This window comes from Erigeron canadensis, chromosome 9 (assembly GCF_010389155.1).
Source record: "Erigeron canadensis isolate Cc75 chromosome 9, C_canadensis_v1, whole genome shotgun sequence".
Taxonomy (NCBI): domain Eukaryota; kingdom Viridiplantae; phylum Streptophyta; class Magnoliopsida; order Asterales; family Asteraceae; genus Erigeron; species Erigeron canadensis.
The window spans coordinates 28,155,001-28,173,069 of NC_057769.1; the positions used below are offsets into that span (position 1 = coordinate 28,155,001).

The window sequence follows — 18,069 nt, forward strand, 5'->3', positions numbered from 1 at the left end:
CGGATTTGGGTTCTTATTTAGGCTGACCTTGTTAAGTTACGAGTTCGGATTGATTGTCGAAAACAACGTCTTGTTTTCATTATGAAAAAGGAATCGGAAGTTCTTTTAACGCATGATTTAACTTAGAATCACTATAGTAAAGTCGACAACTTAGAACTAATAACTCCTTAAAAAAAGTGCTTGAAAAGTAAGAGGGCGTTTGGATTACGTTTTGAATTACTATTTGATTGTTACGTTTGTAAAACACAAATAATCTAAAAAGGTATTTGTATGATAAAGTAATTATCTGGTACGAAATCCAGTTATGAAAAATGATGTACATACATAATTTATATAGAAAACACAATTTATTTTATACACGCAACACCAAACACGTCATACTAAAGATATAACTAAAAAAGTTGTTTAGTTATGATATTTTACCATAATTTCCATCATAATAAAGTTATGATTTTGTAAATTATTGATGATTAATCAACATTAATTTAAACTAATAGATGGTAGAATGTATAAATAATTCAATTGAACAGATGATTCTTTTTTGAAAGATGTGGATCATTTGCTCGCAACATGGGATCTAGCTTACGTTGTTTTAACCGGGTTCATGCTAGAGAGTCCCCTGTCAATACCTAGTAGAAGGAGAAACTCCCAATTAAACCGCCCGAAAACACGACATTTAATTAGGATAAAACCTTGTCTCCTCTGCATAACTCAAACCTGCTCACTGGAGGACTTTATTTGTGAAATACCTTGAAATGTCTTTCCCATGTCTTGAACTCGAGACCTTCAGCATGAAAAAGCTGGTGCTAAACCATTGAGCTATTAGAGTAAATACATTGAATAGATGATCCTAGATTCGGTAGTTTCTCGATATAGATGTTATACTATATATTTTATTAATTGTAGTAACATTAATGGTCAAGCTAATGAACAGTGACTTTTTGTCTTTATTTATGTTTTGCAGATAAATAGAAAGTCTATCATTTATAAAACTAAAAATTGATTTGGTTCATTGGTTGAGACATATGCCCTATTTTTTTGGAGACAAAAAGGTATTGGCTTGAAACCCTTCCCCCCACCCCCCAATTTTTTTGGAGATTTTTCTTTTTAAAGGTTTCACTTTGCCCCCCCCCCCCCCCTACTTTTTCCATTTTTCCTTCTCAGGCCTTCTATTTTTGTTTATTATTCGTTCTACCCTCTAAACTTATATAAATTTTCTGTTTTTATATAATTTAATTTTTTTTACCTTTACTAAACTTAATATTTTGTTCTTTTATTATATTTTGATCATTTTTTATTTGTACCTAATTGTTTTTATACATTTTTTTGCTAATTTTTAGTTTTTACATGTTTTTTTATTAACATTTTTGATTTCTATTTTCAAAATATTTTTTTTTGTTAAAGTTTTGTGAACAGTTTGTTTTATTTTATAATTTATATTTTAATTTTTTATATGTTTTGATAGATTTTTGTTTTTTAACCTTTTTTTCCTCTATAATAAGTTGGTTTTTTTTAAAACCTTTGATTTTTTTTTAAAAAAAATTCTTCTTTTGGTAAGGTTTGTTTCATATATATTTTTTCCGGTTTTTTGTTTAGTCGTTTTTATTTTATTTTTTTGTTCCGTTTTTGGGTTTTTTTGTTTGGGCTTATATGGAATGATATTTTTGGACGTGCTTGTAACATTGTTATTCCATTTACCTACAGCATCACGCATCCACGATTATTAAAGCCCGCATCGCGGGCGCTGATATTCCTAGTTAAATAATAAAAGTATAATATACAAGAAAAACATGGAATACAAAATCACATGATATCATCATAACTCGTTTAATCTGATAAATTATTAGAAAACTAATAAACGATAAATTAGTAGAAGATGATAACATTGATTTACTTACATGAAAATTGTGAAAACTTATATGAAATTGAGTTTTCTTTTAGCATGACGAGAGACAATGATGCTACATTTACTCTTCTAGCCTTCTTTTACCCTTTTTATCCTATTAAACTTGTTGGTAGATTTAGTTTGGATACACTCCATAAATGATAGCAGGGACCCATACATATATTAAGTTGATTATACGGCGTTAGGCTACTATAAAAACAAACTTGTTGGGCTCAATAGGGGTGACCATGCATATATTAAGTTGATTATACGGTGTTGGGATACACTCCATAAATGATAGAATGAACCCCTTTAAATTTTAAATAGAATAAAAAACACTCAATAAGTATATTAACACTACATGTATAATACATTGATGCTCATGTTGTTTCTTCTTTCTTGTTCTTTTCTCTCTTTTTTTTTTTATTTTCTTCTTCCACCACCTCACATGCCTACTTGACAATCCGTTCTTCAAATCTTCCAAGCTTGCGCTTTGCTTTTTTTTTTATTTTTAAATTAAGCCAACTTTTCTCTTAATTGGCTACATTCAACACATTGAAGTTTGATTCTCCAAACATAGTGTTTTCATTCAACACATTGAAGTTTGATTCTCCAAACATAGTGTGTTTTTTGTTTACAAAGGTGTAGCGATAAATAAAGAAAGTAGATTATTATTTTATTTTCTTTGATTTGTGATACTATTGAACATGTATTAATATGTGTGCTAGTAGTTTGAATGATGAGCAGATGGCACATCAAACACGTGGCAATTGAGTGATTTTTTTATTTGTTAGCCGAATGTATGTACATATTTAAGGTAGTAGTGAGCTTTTAACATTACCATTGGGTGTTAATAATACGTGTGTTGTTCTTTTGCATATGGAGTTTGTGATTTTTCATTTGTTATTACTTGAATGAATCATCTGTGTATTATGTACGTTTATTTAGTGAGATTGATCGATTAAATTAATTATTTTTTAAGAATTTTTTAATAACTTGTTGATGATATAAATTTATAAGTGTTTGTTTGTAATTTGTTTATAAATTTGACATTACTTTTGAGAAAATCTATTTAAATACATTTCTTATTGATAAAAAAAACTTATAAAAAAATTTCAAAGTTTAAAGAATTTGTCGGGTTATCTTTATAACAAGTTTTACTCTTTAATAACGTCGTTATATTATGTTTTTATATTTACATTTGTGACCCGATTCATTTTAGTTTTTTTCTCATCAACTAATTCGATCTTTCAATAACAAAGACCCCTATGACAGAAACTTTTGGATCTATCACTGCAAATGATATAAAAACCTTTTACAATGTGCTAATAAATCTATAACTAGTAAAAAAATTTAAAGTCTTGAATAGCCCACAATCAAACCAATCTCACACTGGAGGTGAGCGTTTTTGATCATCAATGAGGTGTGTCACAATTAATAACCAAAGTAAAAATGAAAAAATAATACCACATTACGTGACATCTTTAGTCGTCTAATGTGGTATATGGAGGAACATGAGATTGTGAGGTCTTGGGTTCAAATAATGGTGAAATGGTCACAGGAATGGAGACAAGTTTTTTCTCAGTGTGGGTTTTCACTAGAATTGGAATTGGGTATATGTAGAGGCATGTCACTAAGCGTGAATTTGCCGTTTAAAAAAAACACAATCTTATCTTACAAATAACTAAAAAATCGTAATGTTACATATAGATATAAGAGCATTCACAGTGGGTTCGTCCTCGCTCGTTCGTGGCTCGTTCTCGGTTGAGGGACGAGCGCACACGGTTAGGTGTGGCTCGTCCCTGGGCTCGTTCTCGCTGGCTCGTTCCCACACAGACGAGTGAGGGCGTATGTTTTTTTATTATTTTTTATTTTTTTAAGCAATGGTCAAGTTTTTCAAAGTTTTCAAAAAATTGACACAATCACTTCCTAAAACGGCCATTTCCGAATTTTATACACATTTTCACTTTTGGTCCCTTTTTATCACTTATATATATAACATCTTTACATTTATAGTTTTTATACACAAAAACACACTTTTATAAACATAAAACACACATTCATATATCTAAAATCATCATGTCTTTTTCACTTTCGTCGAGTGCTAACACATACGCACGACCGGGGTTATTTGGGAACGACTCCGACGATGAAGAACTTATCACTATAATGGGTGGTTTTATCGATTTGGTCGAAAATGGGGAATCTTCAACCCGTCTCACTTGTGTTTATATTCCAAGAGATCGACTTGGTGCAGGGAATCAGTTGCTGAATGATTACTTTGTAGAAAACGCAAAGTACTCGCCACACTTCTTTATGCGGCGTTTTCGAATGCGAAAAGAGCTGTTCATGCGTATAGCTAACGATATCGCTTCTTTCTCCCCAGTTGATGATGAGCCTATGCCTCGTCATTTTGGTGAATTTCGAAACCAGCGTGTAGATGCAAGAGGTAAACTCGGTTTTTCTACAATTCAAAGGTGTACATCCGCGATACGTCAGCTGGCGTATGGCAACGTGGCCGATTCACTTGATGAGTGTCTACAAATGGGTGAACAAACTTCCAGAGAGGCGCTTGATGCTTTTTGTAAGTGTGTGTTTGACCTTTACAAAGAAGAGTATTTACGAAGACCAACAACATATGATATACAACGTCTATACCAAAAACATGCACAACTTCATGGTTTTCCAGGGATGCTTAGGAGCATTGACTGTATGCATTGGCCCTGGAAAAGGTGTCCAAAAGCATGGCAAGGCCAGTTCACTCGAGGTGATAAAGGGGTACCAACCATCATGCTTGAAGCGGTTGCATCGTACGATTTATGGATTTGGCATGCATTTTTTGGAACGGCAGGTTCGAAGAATGACATAAACGTACTCAATCAATCACATTTGTTTAGGGAAATCGTTGAGGATACGGCTCCGGATACTTCATTTACGGTTAACAGAACCGATTACCAAAAGGGTTACTATCTAGCCGACGGTATTTATCCTGAGTGGGCGACATTCGTCAAGGCTTTTTCATGCCCACAAGACCCGAAGAAGAAAAAAATTCAAGAAGTATCAAGAAAGTGTGCGAAAAGATGTGGAACGAGCATTTAGAGTTCTCCAAGGTCGTTGGGCGATCCTTACACACCCCTCAAGGTCGTTTAGTGTCTACAAGATTTGTCGAACCATGTATGCTTGTGTCATATTGCATAACATGATCGTTGAGGATTCGGGTCATGCAATAACCTCCTATGATCTAGAAATCCTAACTGTGCCACCCCGTGTACCTGTTCGTACCTTCCGAGATAGGATGGCGGTCCAAGCACAGACCAATAAGGAGCTTCGAGACCGAGGGGTTCACCATGGTCTTCGTCATGATCTTGTCGAGCATATTTGGAGTCTCTTGTAATCCATTGTTGTTTGTCTTTGTAATAATAAATTATGAAACTACGTTGTTTTCAATTAATAATGTGTTTTTTTTTAGTATTGTATTGTATGTTTTTCTATTTAATGAAATTTTTAAGTGTGTTTTTTTAAAAAACTTGAAGTTGTATAAGTTAGAGGGTTAAAAGTGTATAATTAAATAGATGGTAGAATATTAAATAAATAGTAGGTCCTAGACTAGTTTTGTTTTGGAGGATTAGTCCTTTGCGCCTTCCGTGGACCGAGACTTTGCAAAGATAGAACATCATAGAAACTTCTTAAGATGTGGGGCTGCCAGGGACTAGTACGTTATTTCCAAAAACGAATGGCCACTAATTTTCAGTTTCCTTGTATAATGGCGGGAAGAAACCAACCCTCCAAATCCCTAATTTTCTCTCCCTCTTTTACCACCCACAAATTTTAATCCACTCAAACACCAATTACACACACACACACAGTAACAAATATGTACTGGTTTCTGACGGCCAAATCCGTGGTCCTTTCGGGCCCTCGGTGGCGCTCCGTCGGTCTTCTCATTCGGTCCCCTCTCCCCCTGCGGTCTTTCACCTTTCCCCCACCTATTTTGTAACTCACTCTTTTTATTAATTTATTCTCATTATATCTTTTATATCTATCTATCTATCTATATCTATATATATATGTGTGTCAGACAGTCTGTGTGTATTTACACATATATATCTAGTGGATGGGTCGGTTATACATTATTATACTGTATGTATTCATATATATAGGAAAAGTGAATAATATGCTGTATGTATTATTGTATTATATACTGTATAATTTGTAGTCTAACTAGTTTTAATGATTTGCATGTGCAACTTGTGGTCATTGCACATTAGGTTATTTGATATTAGTTAATTTGAATTAGTTGAACTTGTTCATGTACTGCGTCTCATATGCCCGTGCAATGCGGCGGCGATGGTTGGCAGCGGCGTTGGCGGTGACAGGTGGCGTCGGCAATGGTGGTAAATGTAAAAGTATTTGATGTTAAAAGAGGTAGTGTAGTTATTTTAAGGATTGAAGGGTTTATGTTGTAAATTATTTCATTAAGGGTATTATAGGTATGTTAGGTGGGGATGTTTAAATTAATGAATAAAGGAGAAGGGTATTTTTGTTAATTTGGAGTTGTAATTTGAGATTTGGGGAGGGGGTTCCTCTTTTTTTATAGGAGTATAGATATAGATATAGATATACTTCATAGTCCGTATATAGTTGTTAAGAGGGGAAATGTTCGGAAAATGATAATAAACTTTGCAATAAACTTTTTCGGAATGCCACTTTTTTGTGTCTATTTTAGTAGGTATAACTTTAGTTGACTTGCTAAAGCCTAATTCTTACCATTTCAACCGAGTGACGTGGCATAAACACAGGGGAAATGTTTAGGACGACTTTTCATTGTATGATTACAAATTAGCATTATAGTGTTTACAAATACATTTGTAGCGCGTGTTTTGTCGTCAGCGTGATAGCTCATTAATGTTGACCAACGGAAATATTGGTGCCATGTATTACCTAGTACAAAGCTAAGGTAGAATGATGATTTCAAAGTATAGGTCTTAAATTAACCTTTAGATCAAAGTAGTAAGTAGCTCGATTTGAGATACGAGAATTTGTATACAGTACTCCTCAAGACTACCTATGCATGTAAGAATAGAGATGATTATCTATAAAACCGTGGAGAGATTATTTGGAATTATAGTTGTTTCTAAGTTATTGATTAGGAAGATTTTATGAGTATTGCAAACGGCTGTACAGTCTTATAAAAATAATGCTAAGTTACTACCGAAGTCCATCTCATAAAATTATTATAACCTTCATATTTTAGCCATCAGACTGTAGTTGTGGGTTGTGTATTATCTGCTATGATATTGAGTATCCTTCTGTACTGTAAGTATTGATACTCTTGGTCTCTTCCATTTATAACAATTCACAATAGTCACCGGCTTGCTGATGTTTGTACCAACGTTATTTCGTAGAAGTACACGACGTACTAAGCACATCTATTGCTTCAAAGATAAGAAGAATTTGACGACAAGCACCAAAGCAACTAGGAAGTTGAAGGAATCAAAGAATGTCAACAAGGAGAAAGATTATCCTCATGTTATCTGGTGGAAAGAGGTACTGTTTCTACATATTCAAATCAGCCTTATGGGTTTGCTTTAAACTGCATTGAAGAAAGGTTGTGTGCATTCAGGATATGTTTTATTTTCTATGGAATTATTTATAGTAGCTTTATGTTTGTCATGTTTGCTGTTTCAGAAAATGGAGATGTGTAGAAAGACATCTTCTATGCAAATGATAACCAGACTCACTTATTCTAATCTGCTTGGTTTGGATGACAATTTGAGAAATGGGAGGTAAGTATTCTGGTGTGTCACATAAACAAATGCAACAATTGTAGTTGCTGGTAGAGGTAGCAGTTTCTAGCCATATACTGAATAATGGGTCAAAGTGGGTGGAAAGGGTCTAGGGTATAAAAATCTCACAAACCAATATGTTTAAAAGTTAGACTGAAATATTTCTTATGACCAAAAAAAAAAAAAAAAAAAAAAATTTAGAACAATTTTGGACCATTTACCCTGGCCAACCATATTGGAGCTAAAAGTTATCCTGAAATGTTACCTAATGCACCTATCTTGCCACCTCTAGGTCCTAGTTGTTATCAATAGTCAATACATAAACTTGGATCAATATGATCTAAGCTGTTTGGCCAACACAGAACAGTGACATGCTAATGCTCAATGCTTAAGCTAGCTGTTTGTTTTGCTCCATTGTTCTTTTCCTATGTACATGAATATGTCATTGTAACTTAGATCTACACCAATTGTTAGAAATGGTTTCATTGAATCAGTCTCTTCTTTTTTTGTTCTTACTTTCTTTTATGAAGTATAAAAGAAGGAACACTCAATTGGGAGATACTACAATTCAAGTCAAGGTTTCCACGGGAAGTTTTGCTATGCAGGGTATGTTAATAATTTTTTCCCTCTCCTTCTGCCTCATTGTGCTCAACGAAAGTACACTATTAGTTCATCCATAATGCTTTCTCTAAATTGGTGATAAAGATTGAATGGAGAATTTTCCAATCTCTAGGTCGGGGAATTCTATGAAGCTGTGGGATTTGATGCTTGTATACTTGTGGAGTATGCTGGTTTGAATCCTTTTGGGGGTATCCGTTCAGATAGCATTCCAAAAGCCGGCTGTCCTGTTGTGGTATTGTAATACTTTAATGCCCTTTCTATCTCTTAGTTCAGTTCTTGTAAATAATTCATTATTTGGGTACACCTGCTGTGGCTAGATTACTTTTGTGTGTGTAAGTTAGTGATGTCATTATATATTTTCCCTTATGTAGAATCTACGTCAAACTTTGGATGATCTGACACGGAATGGATTTTCAGTTGTAAGTACTATTTGATGCTGCTGGTTTAAGCATTTCATTAGAGCTAGAAGGCATAATTATTCTACCAATGTCTATTTATTCTTTTCAAGAAGATGAAATTCTAATTGGAGATGTTTGCATATATAGTGCATTGTGGAGGAAGTTCAGGGTCCAACTCAAGCACGTTCCCGTAAAAGTCGTTTTATATCTGGGTACGTTTACCTTAGTCATGTAACTTGCCTTTTTTTATTTTATGGATTATATCGCGTATATGTTTCTGTCCATCTCTTTTATGTAAATTCAACTTGAAAAGCTATTCTCTTTGAACTTACTAAGGAACCTTCATGGTCTAAAACTTAATCATGTCTTTCCTTTATTCTTTTGACCGTACACATAACACAATTTATAAGTTGGTGCACCTTTTTTAAGAAATAATTAGTGATCCAATTCCACAGTAAATCGATTGCAGTAATTATATATTAAGAATATTGCAGTACGGGAACTACAATCGCCACCACTTTATAGATCACTAATAGGATGCAACTCAAAGTGAAATATTACATGAGGCTCCCTATAGAGAATGAAAGCTTAGGTCTTTTTTTTTTGTCTTACAAACAGAAGTTAGACTTTACTCTGCATACGTTATATGTACAGGCATGCACATCCCGGAAGCCCTTATGTTTTTGGACTTGTTGAAGATGACCATGATCTCGAGTTTCCAGAACCAATGCCAGTCATTGGTATGTACATATTACTTAATTGGTTTGTTGTCAGATCTATGGGGGGTATATTTCTACTTTTTGATAGTATTGTTGATTTGGTACTTTTCTTAGGACTTTCTCGTTCTGCAAAGGGGTATTGCATAGTTTCAGTGTTGGAGACTATGAAAACTTACTCCTTAGAGGATGGTTTAACGGAAGAGGCCATAGTCACAAAGCTTTGCACTTGTCGTTACCATCATATGTTTCTCCATAAATCATTAAAGAATAATTCCTCAGGTAAGCAATTTATATTCTTTTACCTGATATTTTTTTTATTTTTAATTTTAAGAATAAAGGTTCAAATTAGACAAACGCTACTGAGTTTGTTTGATTGATTCCCACAACCATCTTTCTAGTTTTCTAAAGTCTATACATCATCAACTGACCCTCAACATTGCTACGGTATTCTTAACAGGAACAACACGCTGGACAGAGTTTGGTGAAGGGGGGTTATTGTGGGGAGTGTGTAATGCCAGGCATTTTGAATGGATCGAGGGGAACTTCGTTGATGAAATAGTGTTTAAGGTTTTGTGCTTTAATGTCTCTGTATACATGTGCGTACATGTCTGATAGTGTCACTAATGTTACATACCACTTATTCTCTTTGAAGTGTGGCATGGATTTTACAGTTCTATAACTATCTCATTAGAAGAAATTCATGAATGAGTAAATATCTTAATATAGTGATTTTGGAAAGTATGCATAGGATACTATCTGACAATTGGTGTGCAAATCTTAGGTAAAAGAACTCTATGGTCTTGATGATGAAGTCACATTTAGAAATGTAACCATTACTTCAGAAAATAAACCTCAACCCCTGAACCTTGGAACAGCCTCACAAATTGGTCAGTTATCCTTTCCAGGCTTCTGATTTCCTGCATGGAACTAGTATCCATCATGAACTTTTTTCAATCACCAGGTGCTATACCAACTGAAGGAGTACCTTTTTTATTAAAGATTTTGCTCCCCTCCAATTGTACCGGTTTACCTGCTCTGTAAGTAGAGAGTTTCTTTGCTGTTATTTATGTCATCAAATAGGGTTTTTGTTTAAAAGGGTTAGTTGGTTTCCATGTGCAATATTAGAAAGAGTCAAGATATCTGGTGTTATGTTATCATTTTGATTAGGAAACTATTAGAAAGAGTCAAGATATCTGGTGTTATGTTATCATTTTGATTAGGAAACTGGGTCAAATTACTCTAATTTTGAATTTTCGGAATACGCTCCTTTGCTTGGTCTTTTTTGAAGGTTTAGCCTGTATGCGAGTCAAAATAAGGTTTGTTTTTAAACAGAAATCATACTGGACATAGTTACCTTTTCTTTGCAATAACCCATTATTAAATTCATACATGAGCTATTCCAGTTATTTGCTTTAGTATTTCACTTGTTAATCATAATTAAAAAGGGCTGGAAGTACTAAGTTGAAAGTATGGAAAATAAAAAGCCTGATTGGAAGTATTCTCTCATGTTTTTCTGTATCCGTTTGAAAAAAAAAATTGATCTCTCTACTATTATTATATATGGTAACAGGTACATTAGAGACCTACTTCTGAACCCTCCTACTTATGCAGTTGCCTCTACCATCCAAGGTGAGTGGCTTAATGATTATTCATTGGTATGTAAAAGTGCAGCCAGTAGTTTGGGATCAGGAATACATGGCCTTACCTGACTTTGCATTCAAGTTTAATTGACCAAATAGAATATTTTGGGAAGTAATGTTAAAAATTTGGGTTCTCTTAGGGAGATTGGGAAGAGCCAAACCTATTTATCTTTTTGAGCATTTAGAAGCTGGAATCAGACTATTCTGACATTGCTTATATAGTTATATGTACTTATCTGGCTGTTGCAATTTAAGAAGTCCCGTTTACTATATATTCTAAGTTGTGATATATTCTTACTTATGAACTAATTCTTTCTCTTCTTATTCATTTTCCAGCAATCTGCAAACTTATGAACGATATATCATGCTCAATTCCTGAATTTACTTGTGTTGCACCATCAAAGGTAATGAAATTATTTTCCCAATCACAGATTCTGTTAAAGGCATGAAGTGTGATATATTTTCTTGGTTTCTTTTGTTTGTTTGATACTGATTATACATGTTTAACATATAAGGTTACCTTGTCTTGCAGCTTGTGAAGCTACTTGAGCTAAGGGAGGCAAATCATGTTGAGTTTTGCAAGATCAAAAGCGTGCTTGATGAAATCTTGCAGCTCCATAGAAATCCTGAACTCGATCAGATATTACAGTTGTTAGTGGATCCTACTTGGGTGTCGACCGGTCTGAAAATTGATAGTGAGATACTGGTAAGTGGTTAAAATCTCTTGAGCCATATATTAGTAGCTCGCTTGAAAGCTTTGATGATGAAGATTTATGCTATGAATAATATACGAAACTTAGTTCATTCAGAAAGTAGTGAACAGTCTTCTGGATAAGCATATGATTGTTTTGCTTCACTCTATATCGAGGAGATTTGTAGAGAATATGAAATAAAATAGAAAACGATCGTCTGGAAATTGCATAGATTTTTTTGTAGGCGGAAGTTGTATATGTTTTTGTTGTAGGTGGAAATTGCAACGTGATCACTTATGAATGGGTCAAGCTGGATTGTGTTATTTTGTGAACTCAAATCAAAGTAAGTAGCTAGAAGGGAAATGTGCCAAATGAGTTGAACAGTTCGAATCAGTTGAAAGTTGCTCAAAATCTATTTTAACACATACAAACTCCTGAATTGTTTTTATCAAAGGATATAGAGTATAATGGTCCATGTTTTAAAAATCGGACTGGGTGTTGAACCACCCGATATACTGGGTCGTTGTTTCAATCTGTCGGAGCGGTTGAACTGGTAACAAAAACCAGTTTATGTAATTTTATACATATTAGTTACGACATTATCACAAGCGTGGAGATGGTTGGCACTCAAAAATTTATACAAGGGGTCCCAAGCTCAAATCTTATGCAACAGTAAAACTGGGATCAAGTATAAAACAAAATCAGTTTTTACTATGGTTCAAAACGGCATCGTCAAACAGCTGTGTTGAATTGACATACTAACACTTTCTTGTCCCTTTTTTTAAAAATGTTATAAGCGAATAGTGTGTTATGCCAGACCATCATGTAGGAGACTAGAGAAACCGGTTAAACCTGTAATCAAGGAAGCAACTGGTTCGCTTTGCTCGACCAAAAGCCTGTTAGCAACCAATCCTAGGCGGTTTTGGTCACCAGGCCAAACTAGTATACCTCTAGATGGTTTTTTTGTTTAGGGCATTTACAAAAGACATGTTATTAGTAATTCCTTTCAAAGCTCTTCATATCATTGAGGTGAGAAAGATATTCCACCCAATGTAGAACAACTCGTCTGCTTCACCTCTGTGTTTTATCATCAGTATTAGTTGCCAGTTTGGCAATTGGCACATGAGACTTTTCTGTTTGTCTTTGCCTATTTACAGGTGAATGAATGTGAATTTATCTCACATACGATTGGGGAACTTATCTCTTTAGAAGGTGAAAATGATCAGAAATTGAGCTCATATGTGAATATACCCAGTGACTTTTTTGAAGATATGGAGTCTTCATGGAAGAGCCGTGTGAAAAGAATCCATCTAAAAGAAGCCTATGAAGAGGTGGATAAGGCTGCTGAAGCTTTATCCTTAGCGGTAAGTGTTTTTTCCTTGAGTTTCATGACTGTATTCTTTCAATATTTGTTGTTGCTTAGTTGAAGTTTGTTGACTTATACATTATGCCCCACGAAACAAGGACTATATAAGTAAGTTACTATGTGTATATTATTCTAGGTTACGGAAGATTTTCTTCCTATAATTAACAGAATAAAAGCTACTACGGCTCCATTTGGGGGACCAAAGGGAGAAATCTCGTATGCTCGCGAACATGGAGCTATTTGGTTCAAGGGAAAACGTTTTGCACCATCTGTATGGGCCGGTACACCTGGAGAAGAACAAATCAAACAACTTAGGCCCTCCATCGATTCAAAGGGTAGAAAAGTTGGAGAGGAGTGGTTTACCACAGTGAAAGTGGAGGATGCACTCACAAGGTTGATCTCTTTGTTTATACAACCTTATAATAAATTTGAAGGGTGTCTTAGTTCTTGAAATTTTTTAAGTATTTTCTTTCTAACTTATCATTTATTGTTTAATTTAGTTATATATTAATTGCATAATCATTTTCATTTTTAAATAAACTAGCAATAATAACAAACATATATTTTATACACCTGTATATCAGAAAATCTAGAACTGGTGGTTAGCGATGTCGGCTGCCGACCGCCATTACACTTTGAGGCATGTTTAAAATGAAGTTTACGAATTTTATGGACACTGCAATTTAAATTTTTTGGAAGAATCATCCACTACCGCCCATTGCACGGGTACATTTCTAGTGACGTTAATAGAGGTGGCTGTTTCGATCCGGATACTTATAAATGAGTCGATTTAGGTTATGTCTTATATCTTATGGGACAAACGGGTAATAAAAATAACTTAAGGAGATAAATGGCGAAGTGTATTATTCTGAATCTTCTTATCCAGAAGTTAGGTTGTTATTAAAATAAACAATAATTGTAACCATATTTGACACTAGTGACTAGTTATAAGAAAATATTCTTCAAACAAAAAGGGTTTTGTGCCAAGCCTAAAACAACCAAGACCAAAAGATGTTAAGCTTGACGTATTACCTACCTGTCATTATGGCACCTCCAGATATTAATATGACTTTCATACTTCTGTTACGTTATGAGATTTTGGATTTTGGATGTTTGATCTAGGTACCATGAAGCTGGTGCGAAGGCAAAATCCATGGTCTTAGAATTGTTGAGGGGTCTATCTACTGATTTGCAAGCTAAAATCAATGTTCTGGTGTTTGCTTCCATGTTGCTTGTCATTGCAAAAGCATTGTTTGCTCATGTGAGGTAGGCTAATGGACAAGTGGTTATTGTATTGTACATTTTGCTGATCCTTCTGCATTTTTTTGATTGTTGAAAGGCGTGCAACAGTGATCATATAGTCTTTTACTTATAACTAATGTCTACTAATGTGTTAGCTAAATGCTATTTATATTTCAAACAGTGAAGGCAGAAGAAGGAAATGGGTGTTTCCCACTCTTGTTCAGTCTAATATTGCTATGGTACATTTCAACCCACATTCATCTTTTCATTGATTGCTGCTGCAAGATAAAAGTTACTAAAATGAAAGTTTAAAGTCTATTGAGATTTTCTAATATATATTGCTTTATTGTATACCAAATAGGCCCCATGTTTTTACTATATTTTAATGCAGGAAACAGAGCAAGTAAATGGACATCGTGAGATGAAGATTGTTGGTTTGTCACCGTATTGGTTTGACGCAGCTGAAGGCAGTGCAGTGCTTAACACAATTAATATGAAATCAATGTTTCTTTTGACTGGGCCAAATGGAGGTGGCAAATCAAGCTTGCTTCGCTCAATCTGTGCAGCTGCCCTACTTGGAGTATGTGGATTTATGGTGCCTGCTGAGTCAGCGTTAATTCCCCATTTTGACTCTATTATGCTACACGTAAAATCTTATGATAGCCCTGCTGATGGGAAAAGCTCGTTTCAGGTGCCCACTTAGTAAAGTCCCATGTCCCAATACTTTCTATTACTTCATTCTGCTCTTACTTGGTTACTGTTTTCTCCAACAAAAAAAGTACTTTGTGGTGACAATTTAAGTGCATATGGTGTTATTCACATTTGTTATTTGACTACCCAACCTTAATTATATCACATATAGAGAAGTTTAGGAATAGAGATTATGTAAAACAAAGAAAACAGAAGATTAAATTAATCGATTCTCAAGATACTAACAAGAGATGGAAACATGGATGATTCAGCTGGTTGAGTAATGTCACAAAACAGGTTAGGCCAGCTATGTTGACCCATCAACATTATTCAACCTTTTTTGAAGTTAAAAGTTATCACTGTTTTAAAAAAGGTATAGAACCTATAAATAATTTCTAGTTTTTCTGATAACTCATGTTATAAGGTTGAAAACATTTAAATAACACTTGAGTGATTTTCAGCCCGTTTGAGTTGTTCCATTTTAGGTTAGTTTTAGATGTTCACTCACCTGACTAGAGATGAAATCTAATCTAATTTCGTTAAAATTACCATCTCTAATAAAAAAATTATTACAAATTGAAAATTTGAAATCCTATACTCATATATATTATTAGCATTTGCAACGTTACTCTGTACTTTATTTTTCAGATTGAAATGTCAGAGATGCGAACTATAATTACTAGAGCCACGTCACGAAGCCTAGTTCTTGTAGATGAAATATGTAGAGGTACTGAAACAGCAAAAGGAGCGTGCATTGCTGGTAGCATTATTGAAACTCTTGATTCAGTTGGTTGTTTGGGTGTTGTATCCACACACTTGCATGATATCTTCAATCTACCACTGACCACAAAGAATGTTGTTTATAAAGCGATGGGAAGCGTCTTAGTAAATGGAAAAGTTAAACCAACATGGAAGTTGATTGATGGAATATGCAAGGAGAGTCTTGCATTTGAAACAGCTCAGATGGAAGGTGTTCCTGAGACAGTAATACAAAGAGCTGAAGAGCTCTACAATTCAGTGTATACGAAGAACATGAATTCAGAGAAAAGCAATACAAACGTGAATCTGTTTTCTTCTAAGGGATCTCTAAACGTCTGCTACCAACCGACGGGTATTCAAGAAATTGCTCCTTTTGCCAAAGAATCAAGAAATCAAATGGAGCGATTCCAAAAAGATGTAGAAAATGTTGTCTGTATATTATGTAATAAAATGTTGATTGAGCTTGGCAAGACTAAAACTACATCCGAAGTGGGAGTGAGATGTGTTGCAATTACTCCTCGGGAACAGCCCCCTCCATCAACAGTTGGTGCTTCATGTGTCTATGTGATCCTGAGACATGACAAAAAACTTTATGTTGGACAGGTATTCATCTCAGTGAATGGACTCAATTAAAACTATTTGTGTATTTACTATATAAAAAAGGCTTGGGGATAAGAGTGTAAAGTAAATAAAGCTAAATCTTATGGTAATGGAGATAAAAGAGTTATAGCATATTCTTTCTCGTCAATATATGAAGACAGTAAGCGAAAGCAGAAAGGTGACAGCAATGTTTTGAACACTGCCCAGACTGGTTCAACCGGAACCGCCAGTTAGGGCGATCCGGTCAGTCGTGCCGAGCCTGTTTTACTTTTGGCCGGCCGGTGGAATCCAAAGTTGGTGGTTTGACCGGATAATCGATGGTTGGACTGGCAACCAGTTTTTGATTTTTCTTTTTTTTTTAAAGAATACTGTTAAACAAGACCATTTCCCGTGGAATGGCCTGAGTATCATGTAATATACTAATAACTGTAACACGATTTGCTATTTTATTATTCTAACTTCTGATAATACTTATTTCAGACGGATGATCTCCAGGGCCGGGTTCGTGCACATCGATCAAAGCAGGGGATGCAAAATGTTGAATTCCTGTATTTCCTAGTTCCCGGAAAGAGCTTGGCTTGCCAACTGGAAACTCTGCTAATTAACCAGCTCCCAAATCATGGCTTTAAACTTACTAATGTAGCTGATGGTCAGCATCGAAACTTTGGGACTGATATTTCCTTAGAAAGTTTAAGCTTACCTAGATAAATAACCAAGTCTAGTGTTTAGGGTTCTACTGGTGCAACAATTTTGGGTCAAGTATATGTTGCTCCTGTTCATGAAGGACTGACATTTGTGCTCCTATGATTGTTTACTAGAGTAAAGAATCGGTAGCTCTTGTAAATTGCTTGGTTAATTCATTTTTGTATCATGTTTATTTGAATTGCTATTTTGTTGCTAATTGATGAGATTAAATAGAGAAAAAAAGTATTACGAGCGTTTATCAATCTGGTTGGGTTTGGGTAGGTGGTTGAAATCAGGTCAAAAAACTCAACTCTAACCTATAACCCGTCAACCAGAACCCAATCAACCAACCTTAATAAAGACGAGTTGTTGGGTTGGTTACCTTAAACCAGGGTCTGTTAACAATTCAACTGGGCGGACTAAATGAAAAATATTGGGCAATCATTTATATACATGGAAAAGTATGACATGTTAGAAAGATATATATTTGTTTGTAAAAAAATTATAGCTAAAACAGTCTTTGACTAAATGGCACGAATATTGTCTTTATACGTCTGCTTATGACTTTTGAGTTTGAAATGTAAGCTTTTTAAACTTTTGAACATGTAGTAGTATATTACCAACGCCACTAGCATGCTTGCGAGTGCCTTTTTGTAGTCACCCCAACTAGTTTCCTAGCTGTTGGCTTGCTGGCAAGAGCCTCTATTCCTACACCCAGTCCCACTTTCCATGTTCGAGACCTTGATACTATATTTTCAAAGTTTTATTTAATATCAAACCGGACTGATTAAAAAAATAACCAATGGACCCTCCGGTTAACGGGTGAACCCATTCGAACAACTGATTTGGGTAAGTTTCATTACCATGGTTGGTGGGTCAACCTATTGGTAGATTTTTTATATAAATTAAGTATTTCAAGGGGATCAACCTATTAACTCAAATAACTAATCCAGAACCAAAATAAAACAAAAAGAATCATGTTGACGG

General features: G+C 34.7%; 1 protein-coding gene and 1 pseudogene across 2 annotated transcripts; both read left to right on the top strand.

Moving 5' to 3' along the window:
- The first annotated feature begins 3,964 nt into the window (after positions 1-3,964).
- On the top strand, positions 3,965-5,279 carry LOC122583474 (annotated as a pseudogene).
- A 411-nt stretch (positions 5,280-5,690) lies between these two features.
- LOC122581929 (DNA mismatch repair protein MSH1, mitochondrial) lies at positions 5,691-17,281 on the top strand. 2 transcript variants are annotated; one of them, XM_043754251.1, is made up of 22 exons: positions 5,691-5,878; positions 7,291-7,432; positions 7,574-7,671; positions 8,202-8,277; positions 8,405-8,524; positions 8,664-8,711; positions 8,838-8,902; positions 9,345-9,430; positions 9,524-9,688; positions 9,867-9,976; positions 10,191-10,296; positions 10,371-10,446; positions 10,980-11,038; positions 11,386-11,453; positions 11,582-11,755; positions 12,899-13,105; positions 13,244-13,500; positions 14,230-14,373; positions 14,531-14,588; positions 14,741-15,040; positions 15,688-16,401; positions 16,879-17,281. In XM_043754251.1, exons 1-22 carry the CDS (start codon positions 5,760-5,762, stop codon positions 17,104-17,106), a joined length of 3,420 nt encoding a protein of 1,139 aa, XP_043610186.1. In that variant the 5' UTR covers positions 5,691-5,759; the 3' UTR covers positions 17,107-17,281. The 2 variants fall into 2 exon arrangements, with proteins under 2 accessions (XP_043610186.1, XP_043610187.1); XM_043754252.1 differs by having other exon boundaries at positions 7,294-7,432.
- Positions 17,282-18,069: the final 788 nt, after the last annotated feature.